Source organism: Cervus canadensis, chromosome 12 (genome assembly GCF_019320065.1).
Source record: "Cervus canadensis isolate Bull #8, Minnesota chromosome 12, ASM1932006v1, whole genome shotgun sequence".
In the NCBI taxonomy this organism is placed as follows: domain Eukaryota; kingdom Metazoa; phylum Chordata; class Mammalia; order Artiodactyla; family Cervidae; genus Cervus; species Cervus canadensis.
In genome coordinates, this window is record NC_057397.1 from 23,930,468 (window position 1) to 23,951,686 (window position 21,219).

At 37.9% G+C, this 21,219-nt stretch overlaps 1 protein-coding gene across 3 annotated transcripts in view; it reads right to left on the minus strand.

The window, feature by feature from the left end:
• The window catches only part of TOX (thymocyte selection associated high mobility group box), a 307,493-nt gene that overhangs the window by 42,519 nt on the left and 243,755 nt on the right, over positions 1-21,219 (minus strand). For all 3 annotated transcript variants that reach the window (XM_043483897.1, XM_043483896.1, XM_043483898.1), the window contains exon 4: positions 14,918-15,199. In XM_043483897.1, the coding sequence (XP_043339832.1) occupies positions 14,918-15,199 (282 nt within the window). The remainder of the gene's footprint in view (positions 1-14,917; positions 15,200-21,219) is intronic.

Consider the following 21,219-nt stretch of genomic DNA (forward strand, 5'->3'; position numbering starts at 1 on the left):
ACATAAACACAGACATTTCTAAGGGCCACTTGGTTTTATTTTTCCTGTTTTTCAAGTAAAACTTCTTATTTTATGTAATTTTCATATTCATCCTCTTCCAGCCTAACTTACACAGCTTTAACACAATCTTACTGATTCTGTTTATAATACTGCTGTACCGTTAGATATTATTATAACTCAACTCTCTCAGCTTTTCCTTTTTCTCCTGCAGGAACTGAATGACGAGCAGCACTGTGACTATGACAGCAGGAGACTGCTCCTGTAGTAACCCCACTGTATGAACAGTCCAACCTGTCTTCTTTTGGGGAGTTTATCCTTTTCTTCCTAATTATATATATTTTTTGACTGGGCTGGGTTTTCCCACTCTGTGGGCTTTTCTCTAGTTGTGGCGAGCGGGGGCCACCCTCCAGTTGCAGTGTGAGGGCATCTCACTGCGATGGCTTCTCTTGTTGGGAAGCAAGGGCTCTTGGGCGTGCAAGCTTCAGTGGTTGTGGCTCCCAGGCCCCAGGGATCGAACCCATGTTGCTGGCAGGCAGACTCTCCATCACTGAGCCACCCAGGATGCCCCTAATTATGATTTTTAAACGATAGTGGGCAACATATCCAATGAATAAAGTTGAGTGGCTCCTGGTGTTGCACTTAGGTCTGTGGAATGCTGCTGAGAAATCCTAGTCATGCTCATGGCTTAGCATGGCATAATCCAGACCCTAGATCAGTGCTGTCCAACAGAACTTTCTGCTAACGGGGTAAAGTTCTAAAATCTGTGCTATTCAATATGGTTGCCACTAGCGACACATAACTAATGAGCATGCGAAATGCAGCCAGCAGGAATAAGAAACAAAATCTTAAATTTTATACAATTTTAATTGCTTTAAATTTAAATAGCTAAATGTGGCTAGTGGTTACCATATTGGAGAGTGCATCTCTGGAAACTAGACTCTCAAATCTAGACATTTCTAGCACAGCTTTAACACTCAGTTTATGGAAAGATTCCATTTCTTCCCATTGTCCTTGAGTATGAATATTGGGATAATCTAAATTGTTATTCTGATGCAAGTGGGAAAAAATACAATGTATTTTAGACATCTGCATTTGAACTTGTATACTAACTAGTTAATATGTGATGTCACTTTATCTACATCTATAGAATGAGACGTCTGGGCTACGATTTCTTTCTAGTTCTAGAATTATATGAGTCTACATGAATACTGAGTAGTGCTGTCTCTGGAGGAATCCTCTTTCGCCCCGCCTCTCCCACCAGCACAAGGGCCCCCATGCACTATCCCCTGATGAAGTCACCATTATCAGGGAGGTTCTGCACCGTCACCTCTATCCCTGTGATGGCTGTTGCTTTTCTCTTCTTGGCAAACACACAATATGTATCTTATTCAGATAAATTGCCAGGCAAGGTAATCTGTGTGAAATAACAGCCACCATTGGATAGGAAGCATGAGCTCCTGAGAGGCTGGTGGATATAATAACATCAGAAGATCCACACTCATGTCCTCTGTTACTACGTTTAGCTGTGAAATCTTCGCAAGTTACATCATTTTTCTGGGCCTCCATTTCCTCTGCTGCAAACCAGTTGCAGTGCCATTGTGTGATTACTGAGATGATATATATGTAATATGGTTAAATTTTTAAAATGGTATTCAGATGTTAATTATGACACAGTAATAACTTTTTTTCCACTTATTTTTATTCGTTGGGGGCTAAATACTTTACAATATTGCAGTGGTTTTTGGCATACATTGACATGAATCAGCCATGGATTTACATGTGTTCCCCATTCTGATCCCCCCTCCCACCTCCCTCTCCATCCTATCCCTCTGGGTCTTCCCAGTGCACCAGCCCTGAGCACCCGTCTCATGCATCCAACCTGGGCTGGTGATCTGTTTCACCCTTGACAGTATACTTGTTTCAGTGCTGTTCAGAGTAATAACTTTTTACTGAATGAATGGAAAGAAGTGACCTTAACACTAATTTGTGATGCCATATGGTCATGGCTTAAAAGATATGCCCTGAGAACCAGAGACAGGAAAAAAAAACTAAGCGAATTCTTTGGCTTTGTCTTTAGTTAAAAAGTTATTTAATAGATTATAGTTTTGAAACTGTCAGCTGAAGCAGATAAACAACGCTTTGGGGATAGGATGCTTTGAACCTAGCAGACAAACTGATGTAGATTAACACTAGAAGGTGACTTCCCCAGGAAGGGTTTCATGTGATCCTGTGAAATGACTGGTCCTCAGGTTAATGAGCAAAAGGACAAGAATGCTGGGACTGAACTGGGACTGGATCCAGTATCCACTGGAGTGGACACTGGGCAAACTGGGGTAACGGCTCTAAACTAAACACATAGATAAATATGACCTAGATGCTCATTCTCAATGGTTGAATGTTAGAATCACCTGGGAAACTTTAAAGTAATACCCTCATGTCCAGGCTTTAGCTCTATACAGGAAAATCTCCTCTGTGATTTAATCAGTATAGAGCTAAAGCCTAGACATGAGGGTATTACTTTAAAGTTTCCCAGCTGATTCTAACATTCAACCATTGAGAATGAGCATCTAGGTCATATCTAAATCAGAGCGTCTAAGAGCAGGAGACATTGGCCTTAGTCACCCTTAACTCTATTCCTCCAACTGCTTTTTGATACTTCAGACATGCAACAAACAAACAAGCAAACCTTCTCTTTGCCCCAAGGATACACAGAGCCACAATTTTCTTCAGTCAGACTCCTCCACATGGTTATGCTGACTGTAGGCAACTCACTGTGCCTTCCCATCACTTAGGCTCTCAAAAACGTCACCAAGGACCACAAAGACAAATCCAGGGGACTTTTCATTCTTCCCCTGACTTGATTTCTCACAGTGAGTGTCCTGACTCTTCCAAGAGCTCCATGACATCAGTCTTCTGATTTTATGCCTACCTTGCTATCCTCACTGTTTCTAGAATCATTTTTAGGCCCATCCTCCTCTACCTCCTCTACCTAAATGGTAGTGTACCTGATTTTTTTTTGCTGTAGACTGTCTTCTCCTGTGAATTTGTATTTAGGGAGTCTCTTAAGATGCAGGGTTTCCAGTAACAATTGTGAGTGGATGAGTGTCGAGTTCATTTCCTCTGAATTTTGAATGCATAAAAACCATTGCTATTTGACATCTTTATCTTCTTTGTATGCTTTATAATTTCCAAATGTTCTAAATGTAACTATTTCTATATTCAAAATAATAAAATATCAAGGAGATAAACAAAAAGGATTCAAGAAAGACCACAATGAAGAATGCTACAAGTGAAGGGATCATGAAATTGGAAGTATATTTCATCAAGGATTGGAATATGCAGACAATGGGAACACAGTGTATGGAAATAAATGCTTATCCACATGGAATATTTACCTGGACTCCCTATAAATTTTAATGGAAAAAGTTTCAATTTTCAAGATTTCAGATCTGACACATTGAAATCTCCATGACTGCAGATTATATCAATCTTTGTAGAAAATAATCAAATGTCAGTTATATAGAGAAATTTCCTATGACTCACTGCAAATGTTTTTATTAAAAGATTTCCCCCAAATAATTTAAATTGTTTCCCGATTGCACTGTCTAAAATTGTGTTTGAACTGTTGATCTTTATGCTTCCTTACTTTTTTTAATTTATTTTTTTATTGAAGGATGATTGCTTTACAGAATTTTGCTGTTTTCTGTCAAACCTCAACATGAATCAGCCATAGGTATACATATTTCCCCTCCCTTTAGAACCTCCCTCCCATCTCCCTCCCCATCCCACCCCTCTAGGTTGATGCAGAGCCCCTGTTTGAGTTTCCTGAGCCACACACCAAATTCCCGTTGGCTATTTATTTTACATATGGAAGTGTAAGTTTCCATGTTACTCTTTCCATACATCTCACCCTCTCCTCCCCTCTCCCCATGTCCACAAGTCTATTCTCTATGTCTGTTTCTCTACTGCTGCCATGTAAATAAATTCTTCCATACCATTTTTCTAGATTCTGTATATGTGTACTAGAATACGATATTCATCTTTCTCTTTCTGACTCACTTCACTCTGTATAATAGGTTCCAGGTTCATCCACCTCATAAGAACTGACTCAAATGCATTTCTTTTTATGGCTGAGTAATATTCCATTATGTATATGTAACACAACTTCTTTATCCATTCATCTGTCAATGGACATCTAGGTTGCTTCCATGTTCTAGCTATTGTAAATAGTGCTGCAGTGAACAATGGGATATATGTGTCTTTTTCAATTTTGGTTTCTGGGGTATATGCCTAGGAGTGGGATTGCTGGGTCATATGGTGGCTTTATTCCTAGTTTTTTAAGGAATCTCCATACTGTCTTCCATACTGGCTGTGTCAATTTACATTCCCATCAACAGTGCAAGAGCGTTCCCTTTTCTACAGCATTTATTGTTTGTAGACTTTTTGATGACAGCCATTCTGACTGGTGTGACGTGATATTTCATTGTGGTTTTGATTTGCCTTTCTCTAATAATAGGCAATGTTGAGCATTTTTTTATGTGCTTGTTCGCCATCTGTATGTCTTCTTTGGAGAAATGTCTGTTTAGGTCTTTTTCCCAGTTTTTGATTGGGTTGTTTTTCTAGCATTGAGTTGTATGAGCTGCTTGTATATTTCAGAAATTCTTTGTCAGTTGTTTCATTTGCTATTATTTTCTCCCATTCTGAGGACTGTCTTTTCACCTTGCTTATAGTTTCCTTTGCTATGCAAAAGCTTTTAGGTTTAATCAGGTCCCACTTGTGTACTTTTGTTTTTATTTCCGTTACTCTAGGAGGTGGGTCATAGAGGATCTTGCTTTGATTTATGTCAGAGTGTTCTGCCTATGTTTTCCTCTAAGAGTTTTATAGTTTTGGTCTTACATTTAGGTCTTTAATCCATTTTGAGTTTATCTTTGTGTGTGGTGTTAGGATGTGTTCTAATTTCACTTTTACATGCAGCTGTCCAGTTTTCCCAGCACCATTTATTGAAGAGGCTGTCTTACTTACTTTTTAAATCAGTATTTGGATGACATGGGGAACATTTCAGATCTGCTGGATTCATGTGACACCAATGGTAGCAGGTAGGACAATTAACCTACTACTGGAAAACGTGGCCGTCCTTTCTAGGGAATCTCTGCAAAAGCAGGAGCATCGGCTATGGCCAGTGAGAAGCTCTAAGCATCAAGCATACAGAAACCACAAGCTACTGTTTTGACACAACACATATAATTGTTTTGATAGCAAACCTATAGGAATCTCTAGATAAGTCCATGCAGCCAATCAATTTGGTTGGCTTTCTGGAGGCTTCACCTATTTTCCTGGCTTGTCTTTATTAATAGGGTTAGCCAGATGCAGTCTTCTCCTTGAGGAGAAACAAGCATTTTATGATTTCTACCTACCTCCCTATTTTCAAGGCTTAGCAGACATCATTTATGTATTATGGAGGGTCACTCCGAGGCTTCACCTGTGTATCTGACAGTGTACCTGAGAGGCACCAAGCTTGAAGCTGGGGTGTCATCCCCCATTATGGCCAGACCACTGGGCAATCTCATAACACTACATCAGCTTTGTCTCTGTGATTCCTGAAAGTGAGAGCATGTTGATATACTGTCCTTTTATTTATTTATTAAAAAAATTTTTTATACTCTCCTTTTAAATACTCATGGTTAATCTCAGGCTGAATTATCTGTCATGCAAGAAAATTGGCATCTGAGTGGACTAATCTACAGGGCACACATAAAATATTTATTTCTTAAGATTCACTGCCTTTTCTTCAGTAATTCAACTAGCTCACTAAAACTATATTCTTAGATCATAATATTCTGACCACTTATAAAACTGCCCTCATAGAACCAAACTATGGCTTAAAATAATGCCCTTTCAACCAAAGCTGGTGTTAGAGGAAAACACAAAAATAAAAATTATGTATGAAATAGTTTTAAAAAATAAAATATGCTTTAAAGGGAATCATTGTTATATTGCTCAGTGTTCCTTGAATAAAGGCTCACTCGGTATGTACAATGTCTTTGCTTTTAGAAAGCAATATAACAGGATACAAATCCCCTGCTGTGGTTGGCTGTCTAATGCATCCACACATGTGGGCAGGGCTGTATGAAGTGAAGGGCTGTCTGCCACGTGAGCACTGGCCATTACCACCTGATGTGTGTGGGGGGGTCTGAACACTGGGCATTACCACTTGATTGTGGAGGTCTTATTTTTTACTTTGCATTTGACTTGTGTTTGGGAAGGTACAGAAGTGAGCTGTTATTTTAGTCTATATAATGAACTGGGAATTGGTCAGGCCTACTTTCTGGCTGTAGTTTCATCACATATTTGAAAACCACATGATCATTTCTCACATACAAAGCCTCCCCAAAGAAAGGTATGCTGCTATAATTTGGATCCACTTACATGCCAGGAATGGATTGCATTTTGAAAGACACCTGGCCTTTCTGACCATCAACTATTTGGAAAGAACACAATGACGATAAATATGATTGTGGTGAGAAAATGAGCTAAATGGATTTGTAATATGTCCCTAGACCTTAATTTTGAGTATTGTCTGAATGGATGAAAGTTTATAATTTTATGGCCTTATTTTCCCAGAGACCCTGACTACTGTAGTCTAGAGCAGTACTATCTCAGGGAATTTTCTAGGAAGATGGAAATGGTCTCTGTACTGTCTGAAGGTAGGCACCAGCCACGTGTGGCAATGGGATATGCTGAGCTCTTAGAGCAAGTGAGAAACTGGATTTTTAAATTTAATTTTAATTAGATTTAAATGTACACGGTCACACAGGACTTGTGGCTACTGTAAGGATTGTACAACATCGTGTACGGGACACTGTTTTAGAGTATAACATTTCTAGAGTTACTTGGGTTTTAAGACTAGAAGAGTTAAATTTAATTCCAATACAGATGGACCACAGAATGCAAAAATATAAAGTCTCCACAATGACAAGCACATTGAGAGTAAGAACAAGGTCCTGTTAATCTTTCCAACCTCACAGCGTCAGTATGGAGTCTTACATGCAGTGGATCACCACATGTTTCCACCTGCATTCTACAGCAGTGGACAAAGGCTTAGAATGACAAGGAAAAGGACATCTGAAACACATACAAAAGTTGTTTGAAAAATCATAGCAACTAAGAATATGTCTGGGCTGATGCCCTACCTGTAATTCTTATCACCCATGGACTTGTTTCATGTTCTGTTAAAGCTCCCATGAAGAAATAAATACATACACAAATGCATAGACATACTACTCTCACAGTAGCTTTACAAAGATATCTGTTCTTCCTGTATTAACTTTTAGACTGATACCTATTTCCCAAATCCCTAGGGATGTCTTTACGCTTTTGGTAATCCACCTCTGGTCACGTCTTATTGCTTAATTAAAGTGATGTATTTAACCTATTTATCACAATAAAACAATAATTTTCCACTTTAAAAAAGCAGTGTGTTAATGGTATTACTTAGATAGCACTTCTTAAGAATAGAGAGTAGAGGAGTTAAGACTCAAGAAAGAGAATCACTGATATTGAAATGTCCCTGGAGAAGCTGGAAACGTCTATAAGCATATTTAAAATAAACTGCCGCGGTCCCAAAACCTTTAATGGAGCTGGGAGAGCTGTTTAATGCACACTATCTTGCAGTAATCGCTGTAGTTTAAAATAGATTTTAATCAAGCACCATCTGCATAATAGGCTGAACAAACAACATAGAACTCCACTTATAACTCTTATCATATAAAGTAAATATTATAAAATCTTCGCCATAGAAACAGGGCATATTACAGCATTTTTTGTGATGGTACTGTAACTGAAAAATTCTGCTACTTAAATTCATTCTCTCTTTTCTTTCTAAACTATGCCATCTAAAATCCCCTTATGAGAATAAATTCAAATAAGCATGGAAAGTAAGTCATCTAGTTACTGTGAAATCAGTAAGGCTGTAATACCTCTTTCATTTTACAATTGGGTTTATTATTATCATTAATAATAACTAATTCAATGACTCAAAACATCAGTTATAGAAAACCATATATAAAGTGTTATACTCTTGAGATGATTCACAAGCAGAGGGCATTGTATATGTTTCATAGTTTGTAAGACAGATTCATTTTTAGGGATCTTTGATTCTGCCAAAGATAACTAAGTATTGTTTTAGGATGACTTTAGCAAAAACACTCAGTGGCTGTATATAAGGTAAGAAATTTGGGCTACTGTCCAGAAAAATCACTTTAAAGTGAAGAAAAGATTTGACTATAATTACACTGCTGGGAGGGATTGGGGGCAGGAGGAGAAGGGGACGACAGAGGATGAGATGGCTGGATGACATCACCGACTCGATGGACATGAGTTTGAGTAGACTCCGGGAGTTGGTGATGGATAGGGAGGCCTGGCATGTTGCGATTCATGGGGTCACAAAGAGTCGGATACGACTGAGCGACTGGACTGAAATGAACTGACTGAACATACACCTGTTAGTTATGTTTATTGGTTTTTTTAGATTCATTTGGTCTTTTCTAAATTTACCTATCTAGGGTGATACATTTATTTATTATTTTAGGTTAAAGGTTTCTCTTGCCTCACAGAGAATGCACAAGCTGTTGATACACAGTTCCCATGAATAAAATGCCAGCTAGGCACCTGGGTGTAGCCTCAGTTCAGTTCACTTGCTCAGTAGTGTCCCACTCTTTGCAACTCAATGGGCTGCAGCATGCCAGGCTTCCCTGTCTGTCACCAACTCCCAGAGCTTGCTCACTTGTAGCCTCACTTGAACTTTATTCCATGATTTAATCAAGGTATGCTCAATTATCTAGAGTATGAATAATCTAAGAACATTTACACCCAGGAAACACCATATTGTAGTATAATTTAGCTGCTTAAACAGATTTTAGGAACTATTATTTGGAATTGAGTACTAACTGGCTGCTTGACTGAATTTCACTATTTTCCCCAAAACTACTTCGCTAATAAGCTCAGTCTTAACCACTGGGATACTTTATTTTTGATAAACAAATACATATTAGTTGCTTGGATCTAAGAAATTCTTAAAAGTATCAAACACATTACATCATGTGAAGTGTTTAACAATTGTGTAATAAATACAGTTCAATGTGGAAAATACCAGGTTTTTGAAACCCAATTTTAAATATTAAATGTGACTTGACATTTGGTTCCAACACTGCTTGATTTCACTTCACTTCTGTCTGCCTACCATTTTTACTTTATTCTAGGTATCTTCTAGCCTTCAGAACAGTAGTAGTAAATAAAAAGTACTTTTCTAAGGCTTATTTAATTGTTCCTCTAGTGACACCCTATTTTCTTTGAGGAAAAAAAAAACCCTTCTCTTTCTGTTCAATATGGTAATGCATACTGTAAGAAACTCTTAAAAGCAAAAACAAGCAAATGCAAGAACCCAGAGAAGCAAGTAGAGTACTAAGGTCAACTTTCGTCTTGAAGACAGCTGCTGAACCTGGTGAAATTGAGTCAAAGTTACAGCAGATAAAGGATTGAAGCCCATGACTGACCAAAAAAAGTGGGATGTTTAATGGGAGAGTTCCTATTAAAAGTCAGGACTGAAAAGAATTAGACTTTCTAAGCAGAGTGAAATAAAATGATTTGCTTGGCACGTTCCCTCCCAATACCTGCAAGGATGATTCTGAAGGCAAGGGGAAGAATATCTTTTGTGATAATTCACAAACAGAAGCCAGCATTTGTAAAGATTTATACCCTGAACGCATACAACTCTAGTGATCTGAAAAACTTTTAAGCCAAAAGTTGCTCTAGATTGTAATGGTCCAAGCCGCTTGGCAGAAGCAAACACAAACCATCTTTAGAGGAGTCCACTTTCAAAACAGGTCGAATAGAATTCTTATAAAGTTCTAAAGAATATCAGTTCTTATTCCAAAAGCAAAAAAGCAGAATGAATCAAGGCATTAAAACCAAGGGCCAGTGGCAACAATAGACAACAGACTCAGACCCCAAAAGGCTTCACATATTGGAATTAACAAATGCTTAAAGAACAAAAGAGATTAAATCCATGGATAAAGAGCAAGCAACTAAAAAAAAAATTCCAAACAGATTTGAGAAAGAACCAAATAAAACTAAAGACATAAAATAATTGAAATTAAAACCTCAATATATGAGCATTAATTTCAGATTTGATACAGCTGAAAGTTGAATTATGAACTGGGAAATTGATATAAGTAAATTAATCAGAATACAATGGAGTAAGACATCTTCAAAATGATAATGGAGAATCACCATCAATCTAAAATTATTTTTCCTAGTTAAAGTACTTTTTAAGGTAATCTTGTTCCCACTAGATCATCATGAAAGAAAATTTCAAAGGCATAGGGAAAATGATGTCAGATGAAAAAATAAATTTTACATGTGAGTAAATCTAAAGAAAAAAGACTGTAAAAACAACAAAAATAGCATTACATGAAGTTCATAAAATTACACTTAATTTAAAGATAATTTACAATTTAAATTATAATCAAGATAAATAGCAATAACTGCTCCAGTATAAATTGAAAGGAGGGTGTTTAAAGTAATATACAAAGGGTAAAGATATTGATCAATGTTAGACTTTCATGCATTTTTATGTCAATTTTAGACTTTCATGCATTTTTAACAGTAGTTACTAAATAAAGAGAACGATTATAAAATTTAATTTCTGATCTTAAAATGGGAAATTTTGAAATGAGAAAAGTAAGATCAATGTTAAGGAAGGTAAGAAAGAGAAAAAGAAAGATAGACATATGTGAGACAAATAGAAAGCAACATACTTAAATGGAAAAATTAACCCAAGAATTTTAGCATTTATTCCATATGTGAATGTATGTAAATAAGGTCAGTGTCATTTTTTTTTTGACATGATACAGGCATAGTTTTATATATAGAGATAAATATAACAGCAAAATATATTAGGTAAAACATAAGAAACATAATTAAAACCAAAAAAAATTACATCGCTTTTGTCATTAAAAGTCAGTTTCACTTGAAATTAAAAACTTAACTATATTCCACTGACAAGAGACACATATAATCCTTTCAGCAGAGAAGCTGAAAGTAAAAGGATGGAAAAAATATATATTGTGATTCTTAGCCCATAATTTCCTTAAAGGGAAAACTGTGCTAAAAATACCGCTGAAATGCCAGATACTGTAAGTGTCTTAAAGTGTCTGTTGTGTTACATGTATTGGATTACAGGCTTAGAACCATAAGCTACCCAAGTTTATATTTTTCTGATGTTTGACTGTATGTCTAGTTTATGACTTCAGGCTGTCAACACAGCTCCATAGCAATCAGGGCCATGGGGAGTGTTTATAAGGTGATAATTTATTTTACTGATGTATTTACAATATTTCTGTCTGTCAAAACAAAGTTATTTCATTTACTTGTTCAATTAGATAAACTGGAATTAATATGCAATTGCTTAAGAGAGCACAAAGTGTTAAGAAGGAAGGTTTAAATTTTTCTTTTTCAGGCGTAAGACTAAATATTCTTTTTTAGTTCTCTTATTAGTTACTTAAGTGATCCTTTTGACTAAACAGTACTTCACATTTAATGGGAGAGGTTGCAGTACAACATTCCACATAAACCCTTCTCATATATAAAGGAAAATTCTGATTTAATTGGCAGTGATGAAGCATGCTTGAACACTTTCATCGGAGGAATTTTTAAAATCATTTAATAAAAATAAGTTGAAAAATGGGCAGGGGAATTCTGAACTGGAGAGAAGGTGAAGGACAGTGTGTATAGCTGGAATGGGAAGATAGCTTTTGAGATGGAAAATGCACTTAAACTAGACATGAACTTGAGAGTATTTGTGTAGCTAAAAAGTCACCTTAATGAAGGCATTCTTGAGAAATCCACCTTCACATCATGGCTTATTCAAGAACATATCACTATAGAATATTCTACTATACAACATTCACATGATCAGTAGTAATGAGTTATAAATTACTCTGAGATATGGAAGTTAAATGATTGGTTAGGGTACTCACTGGCAAAGTTTCACACTTGCCCGGAAACTCATAACATACAAATTCACACCTCAGCAAAAGTATAGGATATGGACCTGATGTGTCAATAGAAAATGGCAGAATCTATCAATATTAATTCTATGAACTTCTGATTTCTACTCAGTGTGCTACACATATAAATTGAAGAGTGTAGAAAATGCTTTTGTAAGTAAGAATAATCCTGCATAAAATTTACTGTCAGAAGGTGCTAATTTTGCATTAATTTCCTGAAATGTAAACAATGAATACTGATAAAGATCTAATTCAGATGCACAAATTGATCCTTCCTATGAGTAGAACATTAATTTTTCCCCTTGCAATGTGGTACATATCACCTATATTAAGAAATTTAACTTGAATCATCATCCATGCAAAATCCGACACCTAAATCACTGACCACAAACAGACTCTTGGCGTTCACATTTAGATCCAGGTGCTCTAGATCTGGCTGGAGATACCATTAGAACACATATTTTCTTAAAAATTTATTTTGCCCTTGAAGTGACCAGCCAAAGATCAGGCTTTCACTAGCCCGATACACTATTCAAGTCCTATCAGTTAAGTCTCCTCCTTCTCTTTTTCTTTCCGTCATGAGAGGATGGCTCACTGACAGGGCGAGACCATGGGGTAGAGGGGATCAGCACGGGCGCTCATCTCTAGCTGTGTAGCTGCTCTAAAACGTACCAGGCATTTGTTTTCATCAGGGATGGCAGACAGCAGTCATGGAAATGAATGTCTTGAAAGAAGAAGTTTATACTCACACAAACCCAGAAATAGGAGGCCCAGCATGCCGTACAGGGTCATCAAGAGGCAGGGATGGGAATGGGCAGGCAAGGGCCAGAGTCCTTAATGTGGTTTTTGTAGGAAGAAAGGAAGGGGCCGAGTCAGCTCAGGACAGGAAGGTTGGAACAGTTTTCCAAGGGCTCTGCTCTAGAGGTGTTCCCTAGTTGTCCATACCTGGTCCTCTGGGGAGATGTGGCGGGGGTATTGGTGTGGTGTGTGACAGTTTGATGAAGGAGATGACTTGGGTGTGGCTATGGATGTGTTGGTATGTCTATTAAAGACGTGCTCACAGGGGAGTCATTCACTATCTCTAGGAATTAGCTATCCTGGTAGTGCTTTGAGGATTAAGGCCCTAAATGTTAGAGCTTTAAGAATACTGAAAATAATAAAATGTCAACATAGTAGCCTTGTCTTTTGACATCAGGCTGAATAAATCTATGTGTCACTATTTGGATTGTTAAAAGATTAGTGTAGCTGCTGCTGCTAAGTCACTTCAGTCGTGTCTGACTCTGTGCGACCCCATAGATGGCAGCCTACAAGGCTCCTCCATCCCTGGGATTCTCCAGGCAAGAACACTGGAGTGGGTTGCCATTTCCTTCTCCAATGCATGAAAGTGAAAAGTGAAAGTGAAGTTGTTCAGTTGTGTCTGACTCTTAGTGACCCCATGGACTGCAGCCTACCAGGCTCCTCTGTCCATGGGATTTTCCAGGCAAGAGTACTGGAGTGGGGTGCCATTGCCTTCTCCAATGCATGAAAGTGAAAAGTGAAAGTGAAGTCGTTCAGTCGTGTCCGACTCTTTGAGATCCCTGGTAGGGTACCAGGACTACCCTGGCAGGACTACCCTATTCGCTGGTAGGACTGCAGCCTACCAGGCTCCTCCATCCATGGGATTTTCTAGGCAAGAGTACTGGAGTGGGTCGCCATTGCCTTCTCCAGTGTAGCTAGCAATTGTTAACTGTATAGATCAGAATCCCAAAACAAAATTCTCACAAAGTGAAAAGAAACAAGACTGACACAAATGACAATTCATTAGTGACATTAAAAATGAGGAGGAATATGAAGTATGCTGTAGCAGCCAGTATTTTTCACAGTAACCAGGGACAAGAGTCCTCAAGGGGTCAAATGTGAAAGATGCTTGACTTATGTGGTGCTTTAGTCGATTTAAGTCATGTCTGACTCTTTTGAGACCCCACAGATTGTAGCCCACCAGTCTCCTCTGTCCATGCTATTTTCCAGGCAAAGATACTGGAGTTGGTTGCCATTTCCTTTTTCAGGGGATTGTCCCAACCCAGGGATGGAATCCTCTTCTCCTGAATTGCAGGTGGATTCTTTACTACTGTGCTACCAGGGAAGCCCACCTGACTGATAACCAAGGCAATAAGAAGATGATTTTGGTGTTCTTGACTGAGAGTATATTTGGTTACGACACAATCTGACAAGGCTGCCTTGAATACTTTTTAAGAGCTAACTACTTTTGTGGCTAATTTTCCAAAAATAAGGACAACAAAGACCCATCTTTATACAGATAACTGAAGGTGATGCAGACAGACAACCATAATGGCCTGGGTTTAACAAAAAATAAGTAAAGAAGCACCCAGGCTCCTTCCTCTGGAAGGGCATCATCTAGTACTTCTGACCCTTCTTTTCTTCATCCTAAATATGACATGTTTGGATCAGATGATCTCAGAGATTTCTCTAACCATCACACACACACAGACCCATCATTATATCCCTGGGATATTGCCTTTTTAAAATAAAGTAGTTAAATTGAAAGATATTTTTGAATGAGCAGTGAATTAAGCCTGACTTTGGATATTGAGTCCTAGATGTTTATTTATTCTCCCTTACTCACTAGCAGACCCTGTACTGTGGGGGTGCAACCTACTCCTATGTTTAGTACATTTGCATTTAAAGGATTTGTTAGGAACTTAAAAATGTAATTGGACAAACAGGTGATTTAACTCATTCAGTCCCCCACAATGCTTCCCATTTGGATGACATTACCTCCATCCACCTGAAGTCAGGGAAAGTGCTAGTGAATAGCATTTTTTTAGGCAGCAAGCATTTCTCATAAGTCCTACCTTAGAGGCATCATCACCTTCATCTTCATGCACTGAGCTGGATGGTGAAGGAGTCGCAGATTTGCTTCCAGGAGGAGACGGTGAGTTGTGGGGGACGCTGCCCGCTCCCACGTTAAGTCCGAGCTGAGCGCTGAGCTGTGACTGGTTGATGGTGGTGAGCTGGCCGTGTGGCATCATTCCCGGTGCCTGCCTGAGGTCTGCAGGCTGAGCCCTTGGTCTCATGGCTGCCATCTGAGGGTGGGAGCTATACTGTGTTCCTTCTGGGTTCCGTATATCTTGCATCTACAAAAAATGGGCAGGAATAATTCTTCACAAAACTTGTTTCTCGAAAAAAAAAAAAAAAATCCCTAGGCCTTAAAACTCCAGTTTTTAAATTTAAAACTCCTGGTCAATTATACACATTTCCACCTTTCTCCTAGAGAAGGATAATCCTAGCCATATATATCACCCTAAAGATACTAAAGTACAGAATGTTGGAAATCCATTGACATTACATTTCATTACTCAAGACCTGGTTAATTATATTTACAGTCCTTCTTTACACTGCAGTGAAATGCAAATATATATCATTAACAGATACTGGTAGTGTAAGTTTCAAAATACTGATGTTTATTAGAGTGTCAATATTATATAATTATTAGTGATTACAGCATTCACTGGTGCCTCAGAATGTAAAGAATCCACCTGCAATGCAGGAGACACAGGTTTAATCCCTGGGTTAGCAAGATCTCCTGGAGAAGGGAATGGCTACCCACTCTAGTACTCTTGTCTGGGAAATCCCATGGACAGTGAGCCTGGTGGGCTATAGTTCATGGGGTCTCAAAGAATCAGACACGACTGAGCAATTAACATACACTACACTACTATACAGCAGTCACAGTAATTCATGAAAATCCATTTCTTTGATTCTCAACAATTAAAAAAGGTTTTGAAAGTTAAGCATACTATGGTTCTCAGCTTAATTCTATATAGGCTAGTATTGGCCACATGATCTATGAACTTCCGACTTAGAACACTTACAGGCTGGTATTAACCAATTGATTAGTTAACTATTGAAATGATTTGACTACATAGTCAGATTCGAATGTAAAGCTCTAAAGTTGCAAGGTCATGATATTAATCCATTATGCTATCTGGGTCACTGCTTTTTAGCCTTAATGAGACTCACTCTTATAATTCAAGCAGTGAATTTTGTCTCTGCAAGGATTAGAATTAAAAGCATTGGAGGATGAAGCTCTTAACGCATCTAGAGGTCAAATGTATTGTATAAGAGCAGTGTGGTGAATTTCACTTAATATTTCTGTGGCATTTTCAAACTTAAAATAATGGGAATATTTTGTGGGGCTTACAGAAGCAGCTCAGTTTTGTTCTTGCTGAAGGGTACTGGGGAATTCATGCAGGTAGAAGATTTATAAAGCAACAGAGAGAAAAAAGAAATGGAAAAAAGAAGGGCAGTTCTTTTTTAACATGAAGACATATATGTTAAATTTACATTTGGGAATGGAAAAAGTAAAATAAAAGTTACCTTTCTCTATTTCATTAAGAAAAAAACCCCATAGAGTGTCAGAATGCCTAGTAATTACCCATCTGCAAATGTTACCATGACATGGAAATAATGAAAAGGGCAATAGGTAACTTAGTCATAGGATTTTTTTCTTTTGGTGATAAAATCATTTTCTACCAATGCTCTCTAGGCATCTTACCAACCCAGTTAGACCTGTCTGAAACAGGAGTTGTGACCGAAGAGGTGTCTGCCTGTGTTCTCCGTATCAGGTTCGCTGTCTCCACCGTAAGTCATCTTATTAGTCAATACTCCCCTTCTGACCTTTGCAACTCTTGCTTCTGCTTCATCTTCAGACTCAGTTCTAGGCCTCCTAGACTTTGGCTCTCCTAGGAGATGGGTTAGGCTGACCCTATGCTTTTACAGGCATTGCTTTCCTGGTTCAAATCAACCTTTCCCCCCATAATTTAAACCCTTCAAATGCAGCTCAGAGTTGTTTCTATGAAACCCCTCATTAAGCAGTTATTACTATTCAATGATATATGTTAGCTCTGCAGAGGCCCTAGTGACAGGCTCAGTGAAAAGAAGAGGCTAAGGGGTTTTGAATATTTGTTGAATAACTATATAAATAAATGAATAACACCCAGAGATCTTAAATGATTTACCAAAATCACAAAGTTGGAGTTAAAACCTACATCTCTCGATTCCAGTCTTTGATACTTCCTACTGTACTAAGCAGCTGATCCAATATTTTATGTATCCTAAAGGGAGAGTTATAGTTAATTAAAGATAATCAAACACACCTGTCCAAATTGTCTACCCAAATCCACGGTTTTTATTGAGTCCATTCATGTTGCCTCCACTCACGTTTACTAAAATAGTTTTTGTTCCTGTAGAACTGTTCATATAATTTCTATAATCTGATCTTCCCTATGAAATAATACTGGCATTCATGGTTATCCTCAAGTTGTGCCCTTGAATCTCTTTTCAGGCCCATACTCTAAGGTTCTGAGGTCATATTGTGTTTTTTTTTAGACTTTTAGCATACAGGACTGGTGTTTCATTGTGGGCACTAACAGGAGCCCATAAAGGGTACTGTTCTATATATAGGGCAGCTCCCTCTCCCAACCCTAAACCAAACAAAGCAGTTACAAGCATATTCAAACATATCTGTTTTGTAGAGTCCTGTAAATTAAAAATGTTTACTAACAGAATCATACTTTAAATTATTTTCCCAAAAGTACGTAACTAATTGATATTTTATTTCTCTGTCACAGAAATCCCAAGTTACAAACTTGAACAGTGTACAACTTATCTGGAGCTTACTTCTCACTCTTTCAGCAACATTGTGGTTTTCACGTGACATGGCGGAAAGTGATCCCCAAAATACCTACACCCAGAGTTTCCAGATTTATGTCTACAAATTCTACCTCATAGCACCTATCTCTTCCACCATTTTGTAATATTTTCTTAAAATTGTTATTCTCCCATGCTAATTAGTCTGGTGAGTAGATCTCTGAGTACTAAAGCTGTATTCCCACCTATGTAATTTTAGTAGAAGTAGGTGGGCATGGTGAAAGGGAGTAAGGAATCAGTCTGGGGAGGGACCATGAAGCACTCAACAGGGCACCACTTTTTCAACAGACTTATCATTAGTTCAAAATATCGTGTAACCGGTGGTGTTAGACCAGGCAGACAGCAGCTTTAACACTGAATCAAAGACCACTTCTCCCGTGTGGAGGGTGGCAAGCACAAATTAGAGAGCACATTCATCTCTTTACCCCTCAGATGCACTTAGAAATAGATCTTAACACCCTTGGTGACATTTCTGAATTAGGAGGAGTTTTTTCATTCCACCCTGCTTTCATAGGAGTCAGTTCAGTATTCAGCACTGCCTAATGTATAACATGGGGCAAATTAAACTGGAGGGAGCTTGATTACTGAAAACTAAAAATAATTAGTCAGCCCATGAAGGTAAGTAAATGTTTTGATTACTGGTTTCCTTCTAGAAAGATAGTGACTGACTACAGATCTTAATGTGAAATATGAAATATCAACTTGCAAAATATTATTTCCTGTTACTCTCCAGTATTTTCCACATATTGTGAATAATTCACTTAAGTCATGCTTAATCTCAATTGCTATTCTGACTCCTCTTGGCTCACGGTCAATGACTTCTATTCTTCTTACGACGTTCCACCCGCAAATGATTCCCTAACATTCTGTTTCTGAGTCACATTTCTTCCATTCAGCTAAGATGCATCACGATTTTGTTAGTGGGGAATTTCTAAATGAAAATGTACAATTCTGGCCCCAATTATGGGTCTAACTCTGCTAGACATCACTACTTGGACATCACTCCTGCTGGAAAACTGAACAAAGTGTTCTTTCTCAAAACTATTTTGTACTGTGTCCAGTTTCTCTCGATAACACCTTCATCCTCTTCATCACCTCTACTCAAAATGTTCTAGTAATTTTTGGTTCATTCCTTTTCTATCAAACTTTGGTGGGTTCCACTCAGTTGGCTCCAAAATACCCCTCCCATCTGACCTTCTCTCACCCCCTCCCATCTGACCTTCTCTCACCCCACACTGTTCACGTATTTCAGGCTTTCACTCCCTCTTCACTTGCAACAGCTACTTAACGTTTAATAAAAAGAACATCTTTACATCCATCCCAAAGAGTGCTGTAATATTAATCTTCATGAGTCAGACTCAAACACTTCCCAGTGATATCTGCTTCCCAAATGGAATCCAAACTCTTCAGCATGCTATTCAAGATACCAAATAAACTTTATTCCTTATGTGTCCGTCAAACACCTAATTATTCAACTAAACCCAACTAAATGCTTTTCTTTGCCTCTGTCTCTCTCCCTTGAACATGTGCCTTGTCTATGCTGCTCTTTCAGCATTCACTTTCTGAGCAGTTGCTGTTTGAAAATTTGAAAAACAGTTAAAAAATACTTTGCTCAGTGATTTGCGGTTTGCACAGAACTTTCACCTGTTGGGCCTTATAATTCCCCTTTGAGGCAGAAATGTCTGTTTACACAAGTTTATTGAGGATGGCAGAGCTTAAATGGTCTCAGATCTCTCTACCAACAAAGATTAGAGTAGAAATACGCTTATTTTACATGTTTGTGTTCTTGTCACAATTCCACGATGCCATTACCATATTCACATATCCAAACACTGAATAAATTTTAAAGTTCAAAAGTCAGCTCATCTACAAAGCTTTAAGAACCTTCTTATTCTGAACTGCTAAAGCATTCTGCTTGTACTTTCTTTGTGGGCACTACTTTTAAATTTGTTAAGTGTGTATGTATTTCTAAAAGGTAATCTTGATTTGTACATGACTTAAGCATTTTTCAGTCCTTTCTGAGATCTCTTTTAATTAAATTAGGTATTTCAAGTATTCTAAAAACACTTATCTAGTCAGGGTATAAATGAAGAAATGAACACTACAAGTGCAAACTGACTTTAGCCAGTATGATGATCTTTATTTTTTCCTGTGAAATTCATCTAGCTTTAGTCCCAAGATGAAAAGAAAATATGAATAATGTCTGTTTCCATTTGTGGCAGAAATCTCAAGCTGTACCCTCTGATCCTCATTTATTTTGGTCCAGAGGGACAAGCCTCTGGTATTTAGCTGTCGAGCCAAAAAGCTGGCTAACAGAGGACACTGCCTTCTTTATTTGAAGCTTTATGGTCATGTGACCATGTTTTGGTTACTGAAATATAAATGCAAGTGTTGGGTGGTCCTTCCAAGAAATCTCCTTGAAGGAAGGGTTCACTTTCCTTTGTTCTTTTTCTTCTGGAAAAAATGTGGGTGTGGTGATTAGAGCTCAGGAAAATGTCTTGGACCAAGAGGCGTCACCCTAATGTTTTTGGACTCACGGAAAGAAGCCTGAGTATCTGACTATCATTAAGACCCCAGACCACGGATGGTCTACTTACCATGGGAGTATGTATTGTGGAAGGGAAGTAAAGGTCAATCTTTTTCAGTCCTCTTGAGTTTTCTGTTGTATGTAGCAGAACTAATCTTGCCTGATACACCCTAATAGATTATAAACTCAAAAAAGCAGGGATAGAAACCTACTTCATTTACCATTGTAGCCCTCATATCTAGCACAGACCTTGACACATAGTAGATACTCAACACGTATTTCTTGAATTCCATCAAATAGATGCTCAGGTACATTTAGGACTGATGACTTGGGCTTTACGTAAATAATATTAAAAACCTTTGATCTTTTGGGAACTTCATTCGCTAAATTCTTAGGACTCAAATGTCTCAAGGTGCTTTCTAACTTCTGTGTGAATTTCTTATTTTGTTTATTTCAAGCCCAGTGAACATTGTTTTTTTCTTGACTAAAAGTCCTGCATGTCATTGGCATTTTAGTCTTGAATGGCTCTTAATAGTTATCTCCCCTTTGGGGAAACCTGATCCATTGAACATAGAGGAAAGATTTCACTTTTTTGAAAACTGGAATTGTTTCCTTAAATTTTACAGATTTTTGTTGAGGATTAATATTGTTGTTTAATTATAGAAGTTAAAAAATGTCAACTAAAGTAATGGAGGAGGATTATGATGATAAAGAGATTTTCATTGAGTTCCTTCAAAACCTTTTCCCAATTAATGGAAAGCAAAGGTTCAGTTAAAATCAATTAGGAAACCAAAGCAGATAGCATGTTTTCTCCCTCCTGCCTATTACATCCGTGGCCTGATGCTAATATAACGTTCTTTTCTCCCCTGGCCCACACCTACAGTGTAAGAGCGCCAGGCTGAGGAACAGCTGGAGAGG